This window comes from Strix aluco, chromosome 23, assembly GCF_031877795.1.
Source record: "Strix aluco isolate bStrAlu1 chromosome 23, bStrAlu1.hap1, whole genome shotgun sequence".
Lineage (NCBI taxonomy): Eukaryota > Metazoa > Chordata > Aves > Strigiformes > Strigidae > Strix > Strix aluco.
In genome coordinates, this window is record NC_133953.1 from 7,837,577 (window position 1) to 7,851,209 (window position 13,633).

The window sequence follows — 13,633 nt, forward strand, 5'->3', positions numbered from 1 at the left end:
CTTCCTCAGATCTCATCTAAATCTCCCCTCTGACAGTTTAAAACTGTCACCCCTCATCCTATCCCCACACCCCTGATCAAGAGTCCTTCCCCCCTTTCCTGTAGCCCCTTTCAGCCCTGGGAGGCCGCTCTAAGGTCTCCCCGGAGCCTTCTCTTCTCCAGCTGAACCCCCCAACTCTCTCAGCCTGTCCTCACAGGGGGGTGCTCCAGCCCCCCCCGAGCATCTTCGTGGCCTCCTCTGGCCCCGCTCGAGCAGGTCCGTGTCCTTCTGCTGTTGGTGCCCCCAGAGCTGGACCCAGCCCTGCAGGGGGGTCTCCCCAGAGCGGAGCAGAGGGGGAGAATCCCCCCCTCGCCCTGCTGCCCACACTGCTCTGGGTGCAGCCCAGCACACGGGTGGCTTTCTGGGCTGCCAGCGCGCGTTGCTGGCTCACAGGCAGTTTTCCACCCACCAACCCCCCCAGGTCCTTCTCCTGGGGGCTGCTCTCCAGCCCCTCCTCACCCAGCCTGTGTTTGTGCCGGGGATTGCCCCGACCCATGGGCAGGACCTTGCCCTTGGCCTTGTTGAACTCCGTGAGGTTTGCACAGTCCCCCCTCTCCAGCCTGTCCAGGTCCCTCTGGATGGATCCTTCCCTCCAGCGTGTCCCCGCCCCACACAGCTCGGTGTCGGTGGGGAACTTGCTGAGGGTGCCTCGATCCCCCTGTCCATGTCCCCAACAAAGGTGTTAAACAGCGCCGGTCCCAACCCCGACCCCTGAGGACGCCCCTCGTCACCGCTCTACACTGGGACATCAAACCATTGACCACAACTCTTTGAGTGAGACCATCCAGCCAATTCCTTACCCCCCCCGTGGTGCGTCCGTCAAATCCACGTCTCTCCAGTTCAGAGACAAGGACGTTGTGTGGGACAGTGTCAGAAGCTTTGCACAGGTCCAGGATATTCAGTGATGACAACTCAGCAGGAGTCAGTTAATATTTTTCTTCTCTAACGCAGTCTTTTATAATTCTCTTTCAGTATATTACATCAAGCAACAACAACACACCCATCCAAGGATTTTACATCTATTACCGGCCTACGGACAGCGACAACGATAGTGACTACAAGAGGGATATCGTGGAAGGTATACACATGCTTAATAACACTACTTGATGGGGAAGAACATCGTGTAGCCATGTTGGCTGTGTTTATATGAAATCTAAACTGCTTTTCCCAAACTAAGTCTTTACAATATATTTCACAGAAGTAGCTATCTCAACTACATAACGTCAAGTTCTGCCCACACATGAACTTGTTTCTTCCTTCTGAAGCCTCTTCGATGTGGAAATTTGAGAATTAAATACTGGTTTTGAGTTTGTCTTGTACTGCTGCAGGTCCTTAATGTAGGTCTGTTTGAACTGGTTCAGCCTAAGATAGTTGAGTAAAGAGAAGGCAGCGTAACAGATTTAACCCAGGGTAAGCGCATCTCTGTTAGACTGTACGAATAACTAGCTGGCTTTTAAAATGATTTACTCCAGCACGGACTTTTCTAAGGTAGGTAGTACCTTGTGTGCAAGTGCCCTTCTCTCCTCTTACCTTGCTTAATTACTTACCCTGTTATAAGGAAGTTCCTTTTAGCCTCAAGTGCTGTAGTACGCTACAAATGCAGGTATGTTTGTGCTTCATTTTGCCTTTTAATCAGGTTATTTTTTTCCCCTGTGCATATTAGGTCATCATTTTCCTGGAAGAAGTTATTAGATAATGTCTATATTAGTCCAGAAGTGGAAAACCCTTTTAAAAATATTTTACTTAATGTCCTTATTGCTTGGGCTGAGTAAACGTAGTGATCTCATTCTGTCCCAATGACGTTAATTATTTTCCCCCCTCATGTATTTCAGTTACAAGGGGAATGGGTCTTTATTTTGAAAATTTCCCCCTGCTAGACAATACTCCACATAGTACTTTGATGCGTGACATAAGCTTTTACACACTATAAAGCTAAGAAAGATGCAGAGTTTCGGCTCAGAGGATTGCTTTAAAGAAGCACACGCGGTCTGCACCTTCATCTGCAAATGTACTTTAGCCTTTGCTAGGCAGAACTCGTGTGTTTATAAATCTTATACACTAAGCACTGAGTTGTTTAAGTGGGCTCCACTGTGCTGTGAAATTAGCTTGTTTCTGATTTTTTTTTTTTTTTCCCCAAGAGTGTGTGTGTGTGTATTGAACTCTTTGTGGCAGTCTGAAGCCATTAGCAGCTGCTCTGCTCTGCCAAAGCCTGGAACAGAAACTCATTTGGTGGAAATATTTAAACTTAAACTTTTTCTGTACTGTGCTCCCCTAAATTAACTTTATTGGGGGTGGTGGGGGGAAGAGAGCTATTTTCAATTAATTTGTGATTGGAAGCATTTGATGTGAAATATGTAGAGAAACACGTGACTTAAGGTATTTTTGCCATAAATCACTTGTTCTTCACTTTTTTCCCCTCTGTTACCTTTGAATTAATCTGTCTGTCTTTTGACAGGGAATTTTATCTTGAAATGGCTGCATGAGTTGTGGAAAAAGTGTTGTGAAGCCTGTATTAACTAAGTACTTGCCGTAGGCTTTCCTTACCGTTTCCTGTTAAGTCTTGCCTTTCGAGACATTCAAAACTCTGCAGAAAACTTTTTTTTTCCCTTATAAATACCGCTACAGGCAAAATCAGATTTTATTTAAAGGAAAAAAAAAAAAAGCAAAAAGCTTGACTCAGATGGTTCCTTGGTATCTTTCAGCAACTTAAGCAAAAGCAGGGTAAAATCAGCCCTGTCCTGCATTGATGATCCGAATTTCTCTCTTTTGAGGGTCGTGGAGATTGAATTTTCAATGTAAATGCAGTCTGATGTCAGTTGTTTAAATGTTTTTCCTTGCTAATGGTGCACGAAGAGGACAGTTAAAGTGCCTGTACTGATTCCAGTTCCACTAATGGTTTGAAGCGGAAACCTAAAACCTGGTGTAGTAATTACGAAAGGAATGCTTGGGGGTGGGGGCGACGGGAAAACCGAGTATGAATCTTGGGAAAACGTGCGATTTAGGGAAAGGCCGGTTCCAGCTTCAGCCAGGGCTTGTCTGCTCTCACTTGGGACGCCCGGCGTGCAAGGGATGGAGCTAGAACCGTGTGGGCTGTCCCCTCCGGACACCCCCAAACTGAAATGGGGGCCTCCTGGGTACCCTTTTTCAGCCGGGCAGGGGTATCTGCACCTGGGCTCGGGTCCCAGAAGAGTTCGAACAGAGTCATGGTGACAGCCCCCGCCAGCCGAGCAGGCTTTATTTTTTTTTTTATTAATGCTTAAATCAGTAGGTGGTATGACAGTTTCTTAGAAACAGTGGAAACAGTTCAAGGTGGTATTTTCCAAGAGGGATTACAAGTGCTCAAATAGTTAATTAAACTCCTTTAAAAAAAAAAAAAAAGTCGCTGTTTATTAAAATTTGTCACAAGCCTGTGAAAGTAAAAACTGAGAGTGATTTATATGGAAGTGCTCAGTACTTCAGGAGGGTGTCTAAATGAAATGCTGGCTGGGAGCCAGAGATGACAAAACCATCCTATTAGAGAAGATTGCTTGGCTTGGGATCCGTCTCTGCAGGGGCAGGCAGCGCGAGAGACAGCCTCGCTGTCTAATTTTGTTTCCTAGTATGTTTAATAAAATGCACGCTCAATTATTTGCGGTTTTGGCGAAGTTGAGCAACACAGATGTATCCTTCCTGCAAAAAAACGGGCGGCTTCGGTCGGTGCCTCGCATCTGTAGGGGTCTGCGAGAGGGTCTTACCCGAGTGAAGTTTGTCCCCGTCCCAAGTTTAATCTGTTTTCTGTGCCGGTTTTCCCTTGTTACTTGCCCCACGTATCGTAAATAGCTGGTGTAACCCATCCCTTCACCAGTTTTGTGTTTAAGATGCACAGAGCTGCAGTTGATTTTTAAATGTACAGATGCTGCAAACTTGGATGTCTGCGTTTTGAGTGTAGCGACTTCTGGGTTTTGTAGAGAAATTTTTTTTTTTTTAAATCCATTGGAAATACTGAAAAAAACCCACTTTGATTTGTCAGAAGGTTCTAAGAATCTGTTTTGCAAGACAGTGCGAGTCTTCTGGTTTCAGATGAGTCCATAAATTGTTAATAAAGGCTTTTGTGCTAACAGGAAAAGCTGCAGTACCCCTGAATTTTATACAGAAAATTTTATACAGACGCTGCGACATCCTCATACCTAATTCTGGCTCATGCAAGTAAACGAAATGAGCTGATTTTTTTTTTTTTTTTTTTTTTTCCTCCCCCCATAGGTACAAAGCAATGGCACTTGATCAATCACCTGCAGCCAGAAACATCTTACGACATTAAAATGCAGTGCTATAACGAAGGTGGTGAAAGCGAGTACAGCAACGTGATGATCTGCGAAACCAAAGGTGAGCGCCGAAACCGCGCGGGACCGCGCGAGGGTGGCGTTTTGTGGCGTGAAATATCTGCTGTGTTGAATTGTTCTGCGGTGCGAAAGTCAGCTGCGATGAAGACTGTAATTTTCTGGAATGTTTTGGAGGATTGTTTTGTCTTCCGAAGCTGGGATTGTTTTGAACATATGGAAACTGATACCTCGCACTCCCCAGAAAGGCTCTCGGCAAAGCTCTGCAGATTTGCCTGCTCTAAGAGATAGTGGTGTTGTTCTGGGTTGTTGGCTTTTTTTTTTTTCCCTGCTGTGCTGATAGCCTCTCCTTAGGAGACAACCATGCTCTTGAAGATGACAGAATTGATTTGTACGTCTGTTTTATGTCTCTGGGGCTCTGTGACACGTTGTATAAGTGCAGACCGCAGCAATTGATGGTTATGTTGGCTGCCTCCATCACTAATCCTGCATGCCTCTGGCACAAAGTTTGTACTGTTCTCTGGAAGTGTCAGATATGGCAGTCACATTTATTTTGCGAAGAATTCCTGTCTCCTTTAATCTCTAAAACCAAGTAAGGCTGTAAAGGGAAAATGCAGACAGTAAACTTCAAATGCAGCGCTATGAAAAAATGTTTTTAAAACAAAAAAAAAAAAAAAGAAAAAAGCCCTCTAGGAGCGGAAGCATCGAAATTTAGCTAAGTTAGTAGCAAAGCCTTTGAAGGAAGGGCTGCAGGGCTTCAAGGCTGCGTGCACAGTTGGTCTTCATCCTGCAAGGAGTATTACTTTCTTCCCTAATTTTAAAATTGGCAAGATGTAATCTGTCGTTCATACTGACTGTTCCTTAAAATGTGTCTCCTCCAGGCTTACGGGGGTGATCCAGCTTATATAAGATATCTGCATGGAGGTGCTTGTGTCTCTCTGACCAGCTTCTCTCCTAAGCCAGGCACCTCTTTTAGGTTTTTAGTGTTAAATCAATCTGAGCCATGGTGTTCTGAAAGCGAAGGTAAACTTAATTCCTGGGTTAAACCAGCATCTCATTTTCAGTGATTTTTCTGTTCAGCTCTTAGTATCTTCAACAGTATGGTTTTGAAAACGGGGTTAGCAGGGTTCACATCAGATAAAATTAGGTCATCTGGCAGTGGTTAGGTGATAGAAATGCATGTTGTGGTTTTTCCTGCCCTCAGAAGTGGAAAGATTTGCGCTCTTTCAAGTTGGGAGTTAGTGCAGTTCTAGCCATGCCTATGTCGAGTTGCTTGTTAAAGTTTTGAGTGACCTCAATGAGAGGGTTAGCAAGCTGGGTAACAACCATTTTCCAAGGCAAATAGTCATTACCCAATAGCAGTTGGCCTTCTCGTTATAGGTTTTAATATTGACTTGGAAGCTTTCTTTTGGAGGCACGAGGATTCTAACTCAGCAGTAATTATTTTCATTTCGTAATGCAAAAACCCATTTAGCAAACGTACCCCTCCTCATCTCTTATTTCCTCCAGTGAAACGCACCCCGGGAGCATCTGAATATCCAGTGAAGGACCTGAGTACGCCACCGAATCCCCCCGACCGCGCTGGGGGAGGCGGAGCTGGGCCCTCCAACGGCCCCGTGCGGAGCAGTGACATGCTCTACCTGATCGTGGGCTGCGTCCTTGGGGTGATGGTCCTTATTCTCATCGTTTTCATTGCCATGTGCCTCTGGAAGAACCGTCAGCAAAACGCCATGCAGAGTGAGGGTTTTTGGTTGTTTTTTTCCCCATTAGTAATGTTCATAATATGCTTTATGAATGGGAAGCAGTTTTGTGTTACAAGCCAACTGGCATTTATTTGAGACTTGGACTTTTTGGGTATACCTTAGGTGAAGATGTGGGGTGGGGCTTTTTTTGGGGTTGTTTTTGTTTTGTTTTAAGAGCAGCAATGTCTCCATTTCATTGTATCGCTGCGTTGCTGCGCAGTTGTGCTGTGGTTTCACCCAAAGAATGACGTGTGAAATGCCTGGGCACAGTTTCTTCAGCTTACATTTAACTTCAAGCACCTGCGTAGGTTCCTGCTGATTGCCGTGGCAGAACTTGTGTGTAATCATAAGTACTCCTTAAAATGTGGAGACTTAAACCCCACATCTCTCCCTCACGTGCGTCTCTGGAAAGAAAGAGAACTTGCAGCACTTGGAGGCCTTGTTACCTCTCAGTCCGTCCACAATAAAATGGAGTTCCATGTCCAAGTCTTTCAGAAGGTGTTAATAAGGAAAACCTGCCAGTTTGCAAGTAGGAGCCTTGAGCAGACGCGCTGGAGATGAAGCGGGCTTTGCGAGGTGCTCTGTACCCACCAAACGATCCTGTGCTAGCAGAATCTTTCCAGGCATGAATCAGCCTTGCTCTTTCCACAGCCTGTGGTTATTTTTAAATGTCCTTACTCTGACAAAGAGAAATGAAGCAAAACTTCTTGCAAGATAAGATAGTGTCTTCAACTGCAGCCCAGAGAGATTCTTCTGGAAGTGGTTCGTAGCAGATGGCAGAGGGCCCGTTGACTGTACGAATGACCAGTTTTTAGGACGCTCTTTGCAGTGACTGACGTCAGCTGAGTCCCTTCAGACCAGCGTTCCTGGTCTGTTCTCCAGGGCGTAGCTGTTTTCCATTTCTGCATTTGGGTAGTAAGCCCTTAAATACTACAGTTAATTTACAAAAGCTGTAGAAAGAGAAAATAAGTTTCTTTTGTTTCTTGGAGATGCTCATTGAACTTCTCGTGTGGCAGTAAATACGCTTTCGATAATCTCTTGCAGAATATGACCCTCCTGGTTATCTCTATCAAGGGGCAGATCTCAACGGGCAGATGATCGAGTACACGACCTTACCCGGCACGAGCCGAGTCAACGGCAGCATCCACGGGAACTTCCTCAGCAACGGCGGCCTCAGCAACGGCTGCCCCCACGTCCATCACAAAGTGGCTAACGGAGTTAACGGGATCATGAACGGAGGAGCTGGGCTCTACCCAGGGCACACCAACTCCCTGTCCAGGACGCACATGGACTATGAACATCCCCACCATCTTGTGAACGTAAGCTCTCACAGCGGGTGGAAGGCTCAGCCTAGACCTTAGGATTTATTCAGAGGCCGTAGAAGCAGACTGAATCTGGGTGGGGGAAATACTTGTCCATTGATAACAGCTAGTTCCACTAAATTACTTATCCCAGAGGAAGCAACTGGGCTGATATTTCTGATACAAACATCACGGTTTTCATTTGAGACTATCGGATGACGGCAAGAATTCCACTTACTCTGGGAAATCTGCCTCTACCCTCCTCCTAACAGCATGTAAGCTCTGAGAATGCTTCAGTACTGGGCTGAGATGCTTTACTTGTACATATGGTATTTCTCAATCTTCAAGTTAAATAGATTTAATTATAGCTGCTTATTCTGCAGCTTTATGGATCACCCGTTTTTCCCCCACCTGTTTCAGATCTGTAACTCTAAGCAACGCTATTAATTATGGCAAGGCACGAATGTAGCAGGAGGCTCCATAAAATAAAATGCCCCATACATCTTGAAATGCAGCAACGTAATAATGCTGTCTTTTTTTTTTTTTTTCCTCAGTCCCTTGTTTGTGACTGTTGAGACAGGCTCACTTTTTGTTTTGAAATTTGAAATAAAATTAAAAACTAATTTCAGTCTGTGATCCAGCCTTTGTATGCTGTGGAAAAATACTTCATTTGCTGAAATGTGTCCCGTTTCCAAGAGAGAATAATGATTTCATTATTGTCTATGGAAACAGATGGCTTGCATTCAAACTTACTAAACTTACTCAAAACTGTGAACATTGCCCAGGAAAACTGAAAGAAAAAGTTCAAAAGTCTGAATAACCCATGCTGTTTCTGGAGAAAAAAAAAATGGGGCTATTGTTTGTGTTAGTAATTGAACACAAGCACTTCATTTTATTGAACAACAAATTAGCACTTGCACAGTAGTTACCACTTCAGTTAACTCCAGCTTGGAGTCCAGACCAGTTGGTTCATCACCTGATTCTGTCTTGGGTCAGACTGCGTAGCAAGAAGTGCTGGTTTTTTGGTGGCTTTCAAGAGCAGCTGAGGCCCAAATCATGTTTTTTGGACCTGTCCAACCCTCCCAATGAGTGAAACTCTTCAGAAGTCTCCAAGCCCTCAGGAGGGGAGGTTCTGCAGTGCTCAAAAGCTCATCCGAGAGAAAGCCTGGGGGCTTGCATTGGTGTTTTGTCCCTCCTATTTTATTTTTCTGGGGGGAGAAGGAAGGAAATACAGATCTAGTAACACAGGTCTCGGTGCTTGGAGCTCCTCTGTGCCACGAGATGGGATGCACAACGCCGTGGCCTCATCACGAAGAGTTGACTGGGTTGAGTTTTTCTTTTTTTCTTCTCCATATTGTAGAAAGTTTGAGTCACGCGATCTCTTCCCGCGTAGAAGGACTGGGACTGGCATGCGGGTGAGGCAGTGCAGAGGAACAGGATGTTCTCATCCTCGTTAGGACTCTCTTTATTGTTTCATTGATTGGCCTAAATGAGGAAGAGAAGCTGGCCAGGATGGCAATCAAGACTAATTAGGCATTTCCTCAGTGCTCCCTATGGCACTGAGCGGCTTCAAAAACTGAAGGATAAAGCCCTGTTTTTGCAGAAATAGGGATTGTTAGAAGTTCCCTACCACTCGAAATCTCAAAAGCCAGGTGAGCTTTCCCAAACTGCTCCCCTCCCAAGACACACCGTGGTAGCCTGGCTCCACAGCACCGTTTTCAAGCGGCTCCCGCATCAGTGTCCGCCTAGTCCTTAACAATGAGGTATGTGTTAATCTGGGCATTTTTACTCGCTTGTAATGGCCCCTTCAGCCAAAACTAACAACACAAAATCCCTCTCACCCAGAGTCATTGCTGGCTAAGGAATTACCCCATCTGTAAAAATATTAAATGTTTCAAAAATCAGTGTAGCGAGGTAAACTGATCTAATCGGAGTAATTACAGGAAAGTGGGATGGGTTTATGTTGTGACATCAGCCCTGCAAATTTAATACTGCGTCTCCCCAGTCGAGCACAGTTTGCTAACGAACAGCAATTTGCTTTCGTGTCTGTCATCAATGTTAAAAATAAACATATTTACAGTGTGTTTATTAAATTAAACCTGAGTGTATTAAGCTGAAAACAGACCAGGGAAATTACCACATACTTGTCTAAGCTGCAGTTATTTACTTTTCTCTGACACACATGCTGGCAAAACCCCTCCACTTGACTTTGTATAATAGCTCAGTGTTGCCGTGCCGCGTTCCGGGGCCGGGATCTGAAGATTGATAAGGTGATTAGAGTTTGAAAACGAAGCGAAAGGGCTTGGGGGCGCTGGCTTGAGCTGCACTGCCTCTTCCGCGACTGCCTCTTGGATGTTTGAATAATGATTGATTAATTTTGAATTTTTTTGTGTTAATCCTTCCTGCTGCAGGGTGGCGGGATGTACACAGCGGTGCCGCAGGCCGACCCCTCGGAGTGCATCAATTGCCGGAACTGTCGGAACAACAACAGGTGATGTAAAACTCGCGCGCAGGCGGGACCTTCGCCGACAGACGCCCTCGCTCTGGGCGCTGTGTGGTAGCCAGGGCAAACAAAATCAGAGAGCTCGAGTCCCGAGTGAGGGCCTGGAGGAGCTCGATGTCAGCGTATGACTCGGGGAGCGGTTGGTGATTGTCTGGGGATGGAGTAAAACAAGTTATTAAACCCCCGGAGCTCATCTTGCCCAACATATTCCTCTGACGCTCTCTAGGAAGCGAGGCAGGTTGGGCACTGGATTATTTATTTTTTTTTAAACCTTATTTCCAGTGTTTTCTTCAGTTTTGAGATAACAAAATCATTCCATATGGAGTTTGTCAAATGGGATTTAATTGGTCTCTGTATTTTACATTTCCTGCCGTTCTCTGAAGAGCAGCAGCGAGCTAGACTTGCAGCTCTGCTTTCACAACGCTGTTCTTTGTAAACCGTGGGATTTGAGGTTCTTCAGGAGCAGTTTGGGCAGCCATTGTCAGTGTGGGATACGTTTTTTTGCATGAGGAAAAGGATTCTTGTATAGAATAAAGGAAAATCCGTCTCCTACATTGTAGCTGGGAGTGTGGATTTTTATTAGGTTTTTCGCTTTTGAAAGTTTTAAAGAATATCCTTCCAGGCTTCTGACTAGATCTCTGGTTATTTTAATGACTAAAAATAGGACTGAAAGTGAGACATGCTGGACTGCTCTGGTAAATTCTGGATTTTTTTTCAATCATACTTTGAATTTTCTGTCTCATTAAAATTGTCAGCTCCTTTAGGTGTCCATCTGGAGAAGCTGAGTTGACGTTAGGCTGGTTTTGAAGGCAGAAAACACGTTCACATTATTTTCGTGGTTTTACTCTTTAAAATCTAACTTATAGGCCTTAGATTCTTCCTCCTTCCATAAATACGTGCGTGAGGGTGTGATGGAGATGGGCTGGGCACGCTTTGTCTGGAGCAGTGTCGTGGCTGCTCTCTGGGGAAGGCGAGCTACCGTTTCCTTAGAAGCCAATTGTCTGTTTTCAAGGCAAGCTGTGTAGCAGCAGTCATCAAGATGCCTACGACCGGCCGTAATTCGGAACATGCTGTATGTGTTATGCTGTAATTAAGAGCTCGCTTTCCAGTTTTAAGCATATTTTGAATTTAATTTAATAGATTTTTAATTGCTCTTTTTTTCTTAAGAAAGCAGGGGGGAATGGGTTCCATCCTCTGCAACTGTACTCTTCCTCCCAGATGGGTCATCAGCAGGGTCTGAACTTTGAGTTTTCACATCCCGGTTCTATATTTGACTGCTTGATAGAGAAACAAGTTGTCCTTTACAGCTGCCTTACCCCAGAGGGGACCATTAACCTCCATTTGGCAGGAGAGCTGCACAGCAGGGACCGCTCCGTTCCCTTCCTGGTGCTGGGGGAATGGAAGGAGGACATGGGAGAGGGGAACGGGGAGGGCCAGAAACGTGCCTGAGGATTACACCAGGGGCCAGAGCGAGGAGGAGGAGGAGGAGGAGGAAGGCCTGGTGGGTTAGTGCAGTCAAGTCAGTAGGTTTTGGCAAGTGGGAATTCGGGGCTGGAGTCTTCTCCCTGTCAACCTTGTTACGCAGGTAAGGGCTGTCCCCTCCACCTGGTCTGTGTGTAAAGAGGACCCACACCTTGTCCCATCCTCAAATTATTGCCCTTTGTGTACTAAAACCAGGCAATTTCCTCTGCAAAACGCCCACGTGATAACAGAGGACGGTAGGTTCAAGTGGAAACACCTCTAGCAGGGTGACAGTCTCTAGCTCGTGAGCACTTCAGGTGCACGTGGCCTTGCTCGTACATTCCACCTTGGCGCTGCTAATTCCTAAATGAGCCCATTTCCACTGCAAGCCTGGAGTTATTGCTGATTTGGGTTGAATTTAGCAGTCGTTTGAGTTGTGACCACGTGCAAATGAATCCTAAAGGTTTAGCATATTTAATAGCTGGCTACCACGGCTGTTCTCAGCCATAGCCATCTCGGAGCAGGTTTTGTTATTACAGTGGTGAAATCCCTCGGTCTTCTGTTTAAATTAGCACTTTATGCTCTCATAACTGCTCGTGGAGGCTTGCCAGAGGTAGAAGTTGCTGAAACGTGGGTACCCGCTTTGCTATTGTGGACAAAGCCGGTAAGACGAGTGTGGTTTGCGCTTGTTACGTTAGGATTGAGAACTGATTTTTTTTTTTTTTTTTTTTTTCCTTCTCTGGTGCTTTTGCATTAAAACTTTCTGGATACCTGCTGGTTGCAGAGGAATTTACAGTTTTGCACATCTCTTCTTTGCAGATTCGCTGTATTCTGATCAGAAATCTGAAATACACGTTTCAAATAAAGCAGTACCGATCTGTTTTTCCAGCTTTTTCAATCTAAATTATGCTCGTGTGGGCTTTTAACTTAGATTTTAGTTTGGTAGGATTTTAGCACTGAAAACTGATAGAAAATGTGTTGCCTGCAGCAGGGATTTTGCATCACTATTCATGCGCACTCTGCTCTGGATATAGATGGCTGGTTTCCATCAAAATGTGGTTATTTAAGCTTAAAAAATTGACTGCTGTCTTGAAATGTCATTCGAGCTTGTGCAGTAATACAAAGAGCTACACTGACCTCTGTATCTTTAAAAAGAAACCCCCATAAACATGCAAAACCAAACATTTTAAATGGGTTCCACTAAGGGTGTTTTTTTTTTTTCCCCTTAAATAATAAGTGAGCGCAGTCAAAACCTCTGCGGAAAGAAATGCAAACTAATAAATGGATTTGTTTGAAGACCAGATGTGTTTCATGTGGATTCTTCAGTGGCTTCTGTGGTATTTTGGTACTTGGAATAATGATTTTGGAGGCAGTTATGGGAGCGGAAGGACAAAATAGGAGAGCGAAGGTTGAAAATGAAGCTTGGTGCTGCTCCGTCCTCGCAGCATTCAGGAGGGGAGTGGGCTCCCGGGGTGACACTGCAGCTGCTGGAGGGACCCCCCCTTGTCCTGTGTGTTGGCTTTGCAAGTGAAACAGCTGCCTGAGGGGAAACGTGCTCCGGTTCCTCCTCTAGAAAGTTTATTTGTGGATGTTCTGTTGCTCTTTCAGTTCTGTCGGTATTGGTGGTGGTTTCAGGTGAAAGTATAAACTGAGGCTCCGAGTGAGTTTGTAGGACAAAGTCCCTCGAGCATGATGGTTTTATGCATGGCCGTCACCTTTTTAATGCAATAAAAGTGGTTTCTGGGGCTTGGGCAGGAGCTTGCTGCGATTGGTCTCCTGGTTTTAAATCTGAGTTTAGTACTTTGGTGCTGAGGGCTCAGCTGCTGTCAGAGTAGGATACTGATGATGGCCAAGTCCATCTTCCCCTGCCTCTTTCAGCATCAAAATCATCAGTTTTGGGCCAGAATCACTGTGAAGAAACGTGCTGTTCTACCAGATAAGCTAGCACCCGAACAGCCTGATCCCAGGTATTAATTTTTATATCTCAAAATGCCACTGCTTAGGTAGCGTCCCGGAAATAACCTGTAGCGAGATGCATCAGGCGTGTCACCGCGGGCAGAAGAGGCGATGAATATATTTAAATTTTGCAGAAAAAAAAAAATAAAGAAAAGGCTCTGAGTTGTATCTGTATCAGTATATCACAAAATCACAGAATTGTCTAGGTTGGAAAAGACCTTGAAGATCATCCAGTCCAACCATTGACCTAACATTGACCGTTCCCAACTCCACCAGATCCCTCAGCGCTGGCTCAACCCGACTCTTCAACCCCTC

The 13,633-nt window shown here is 45.2% G+C and overlaps 1 protein-coding gene across 1 annotated transcript in view; it reads left to right on the top strand.

Annotated features, from left to right (window-relative positions):
* Nucleotides 1-13,633, top strand: part of CDON (cell adhesion associated, oncogene regulated) — a 56,949-nt gene that overhangs the window by 40,163 nt on the left and 3,153 nt on the right. Inside the window, exons 14-18 of the mRNA XM_074848929.1 lie at nucleotides 1,012-1,117; nucleotides 4,279-4,401; nucleotides 5,865-6,092; nucleotides 7,142-7,416; nucleotides 9,810-9,889. Coding sequence (XP_074705030.1) covers nucleotides 1,012-1,117; nucleotides 4,279-4,401; nucleotides 5,865-6,092; nucleotides 7,142-7,416; nucleotides 9,810-9,889 — 812 coding nt within the window. The remainder of the gene's footprint in view (nucleotides 1-1,011; nucleotides 1,118-4,278; nucleotides 4,402-5,864; nucleotides 6,093-7,141; nucleotides 7,417-9,809; nucleotides 9,890-13,633) is intronic.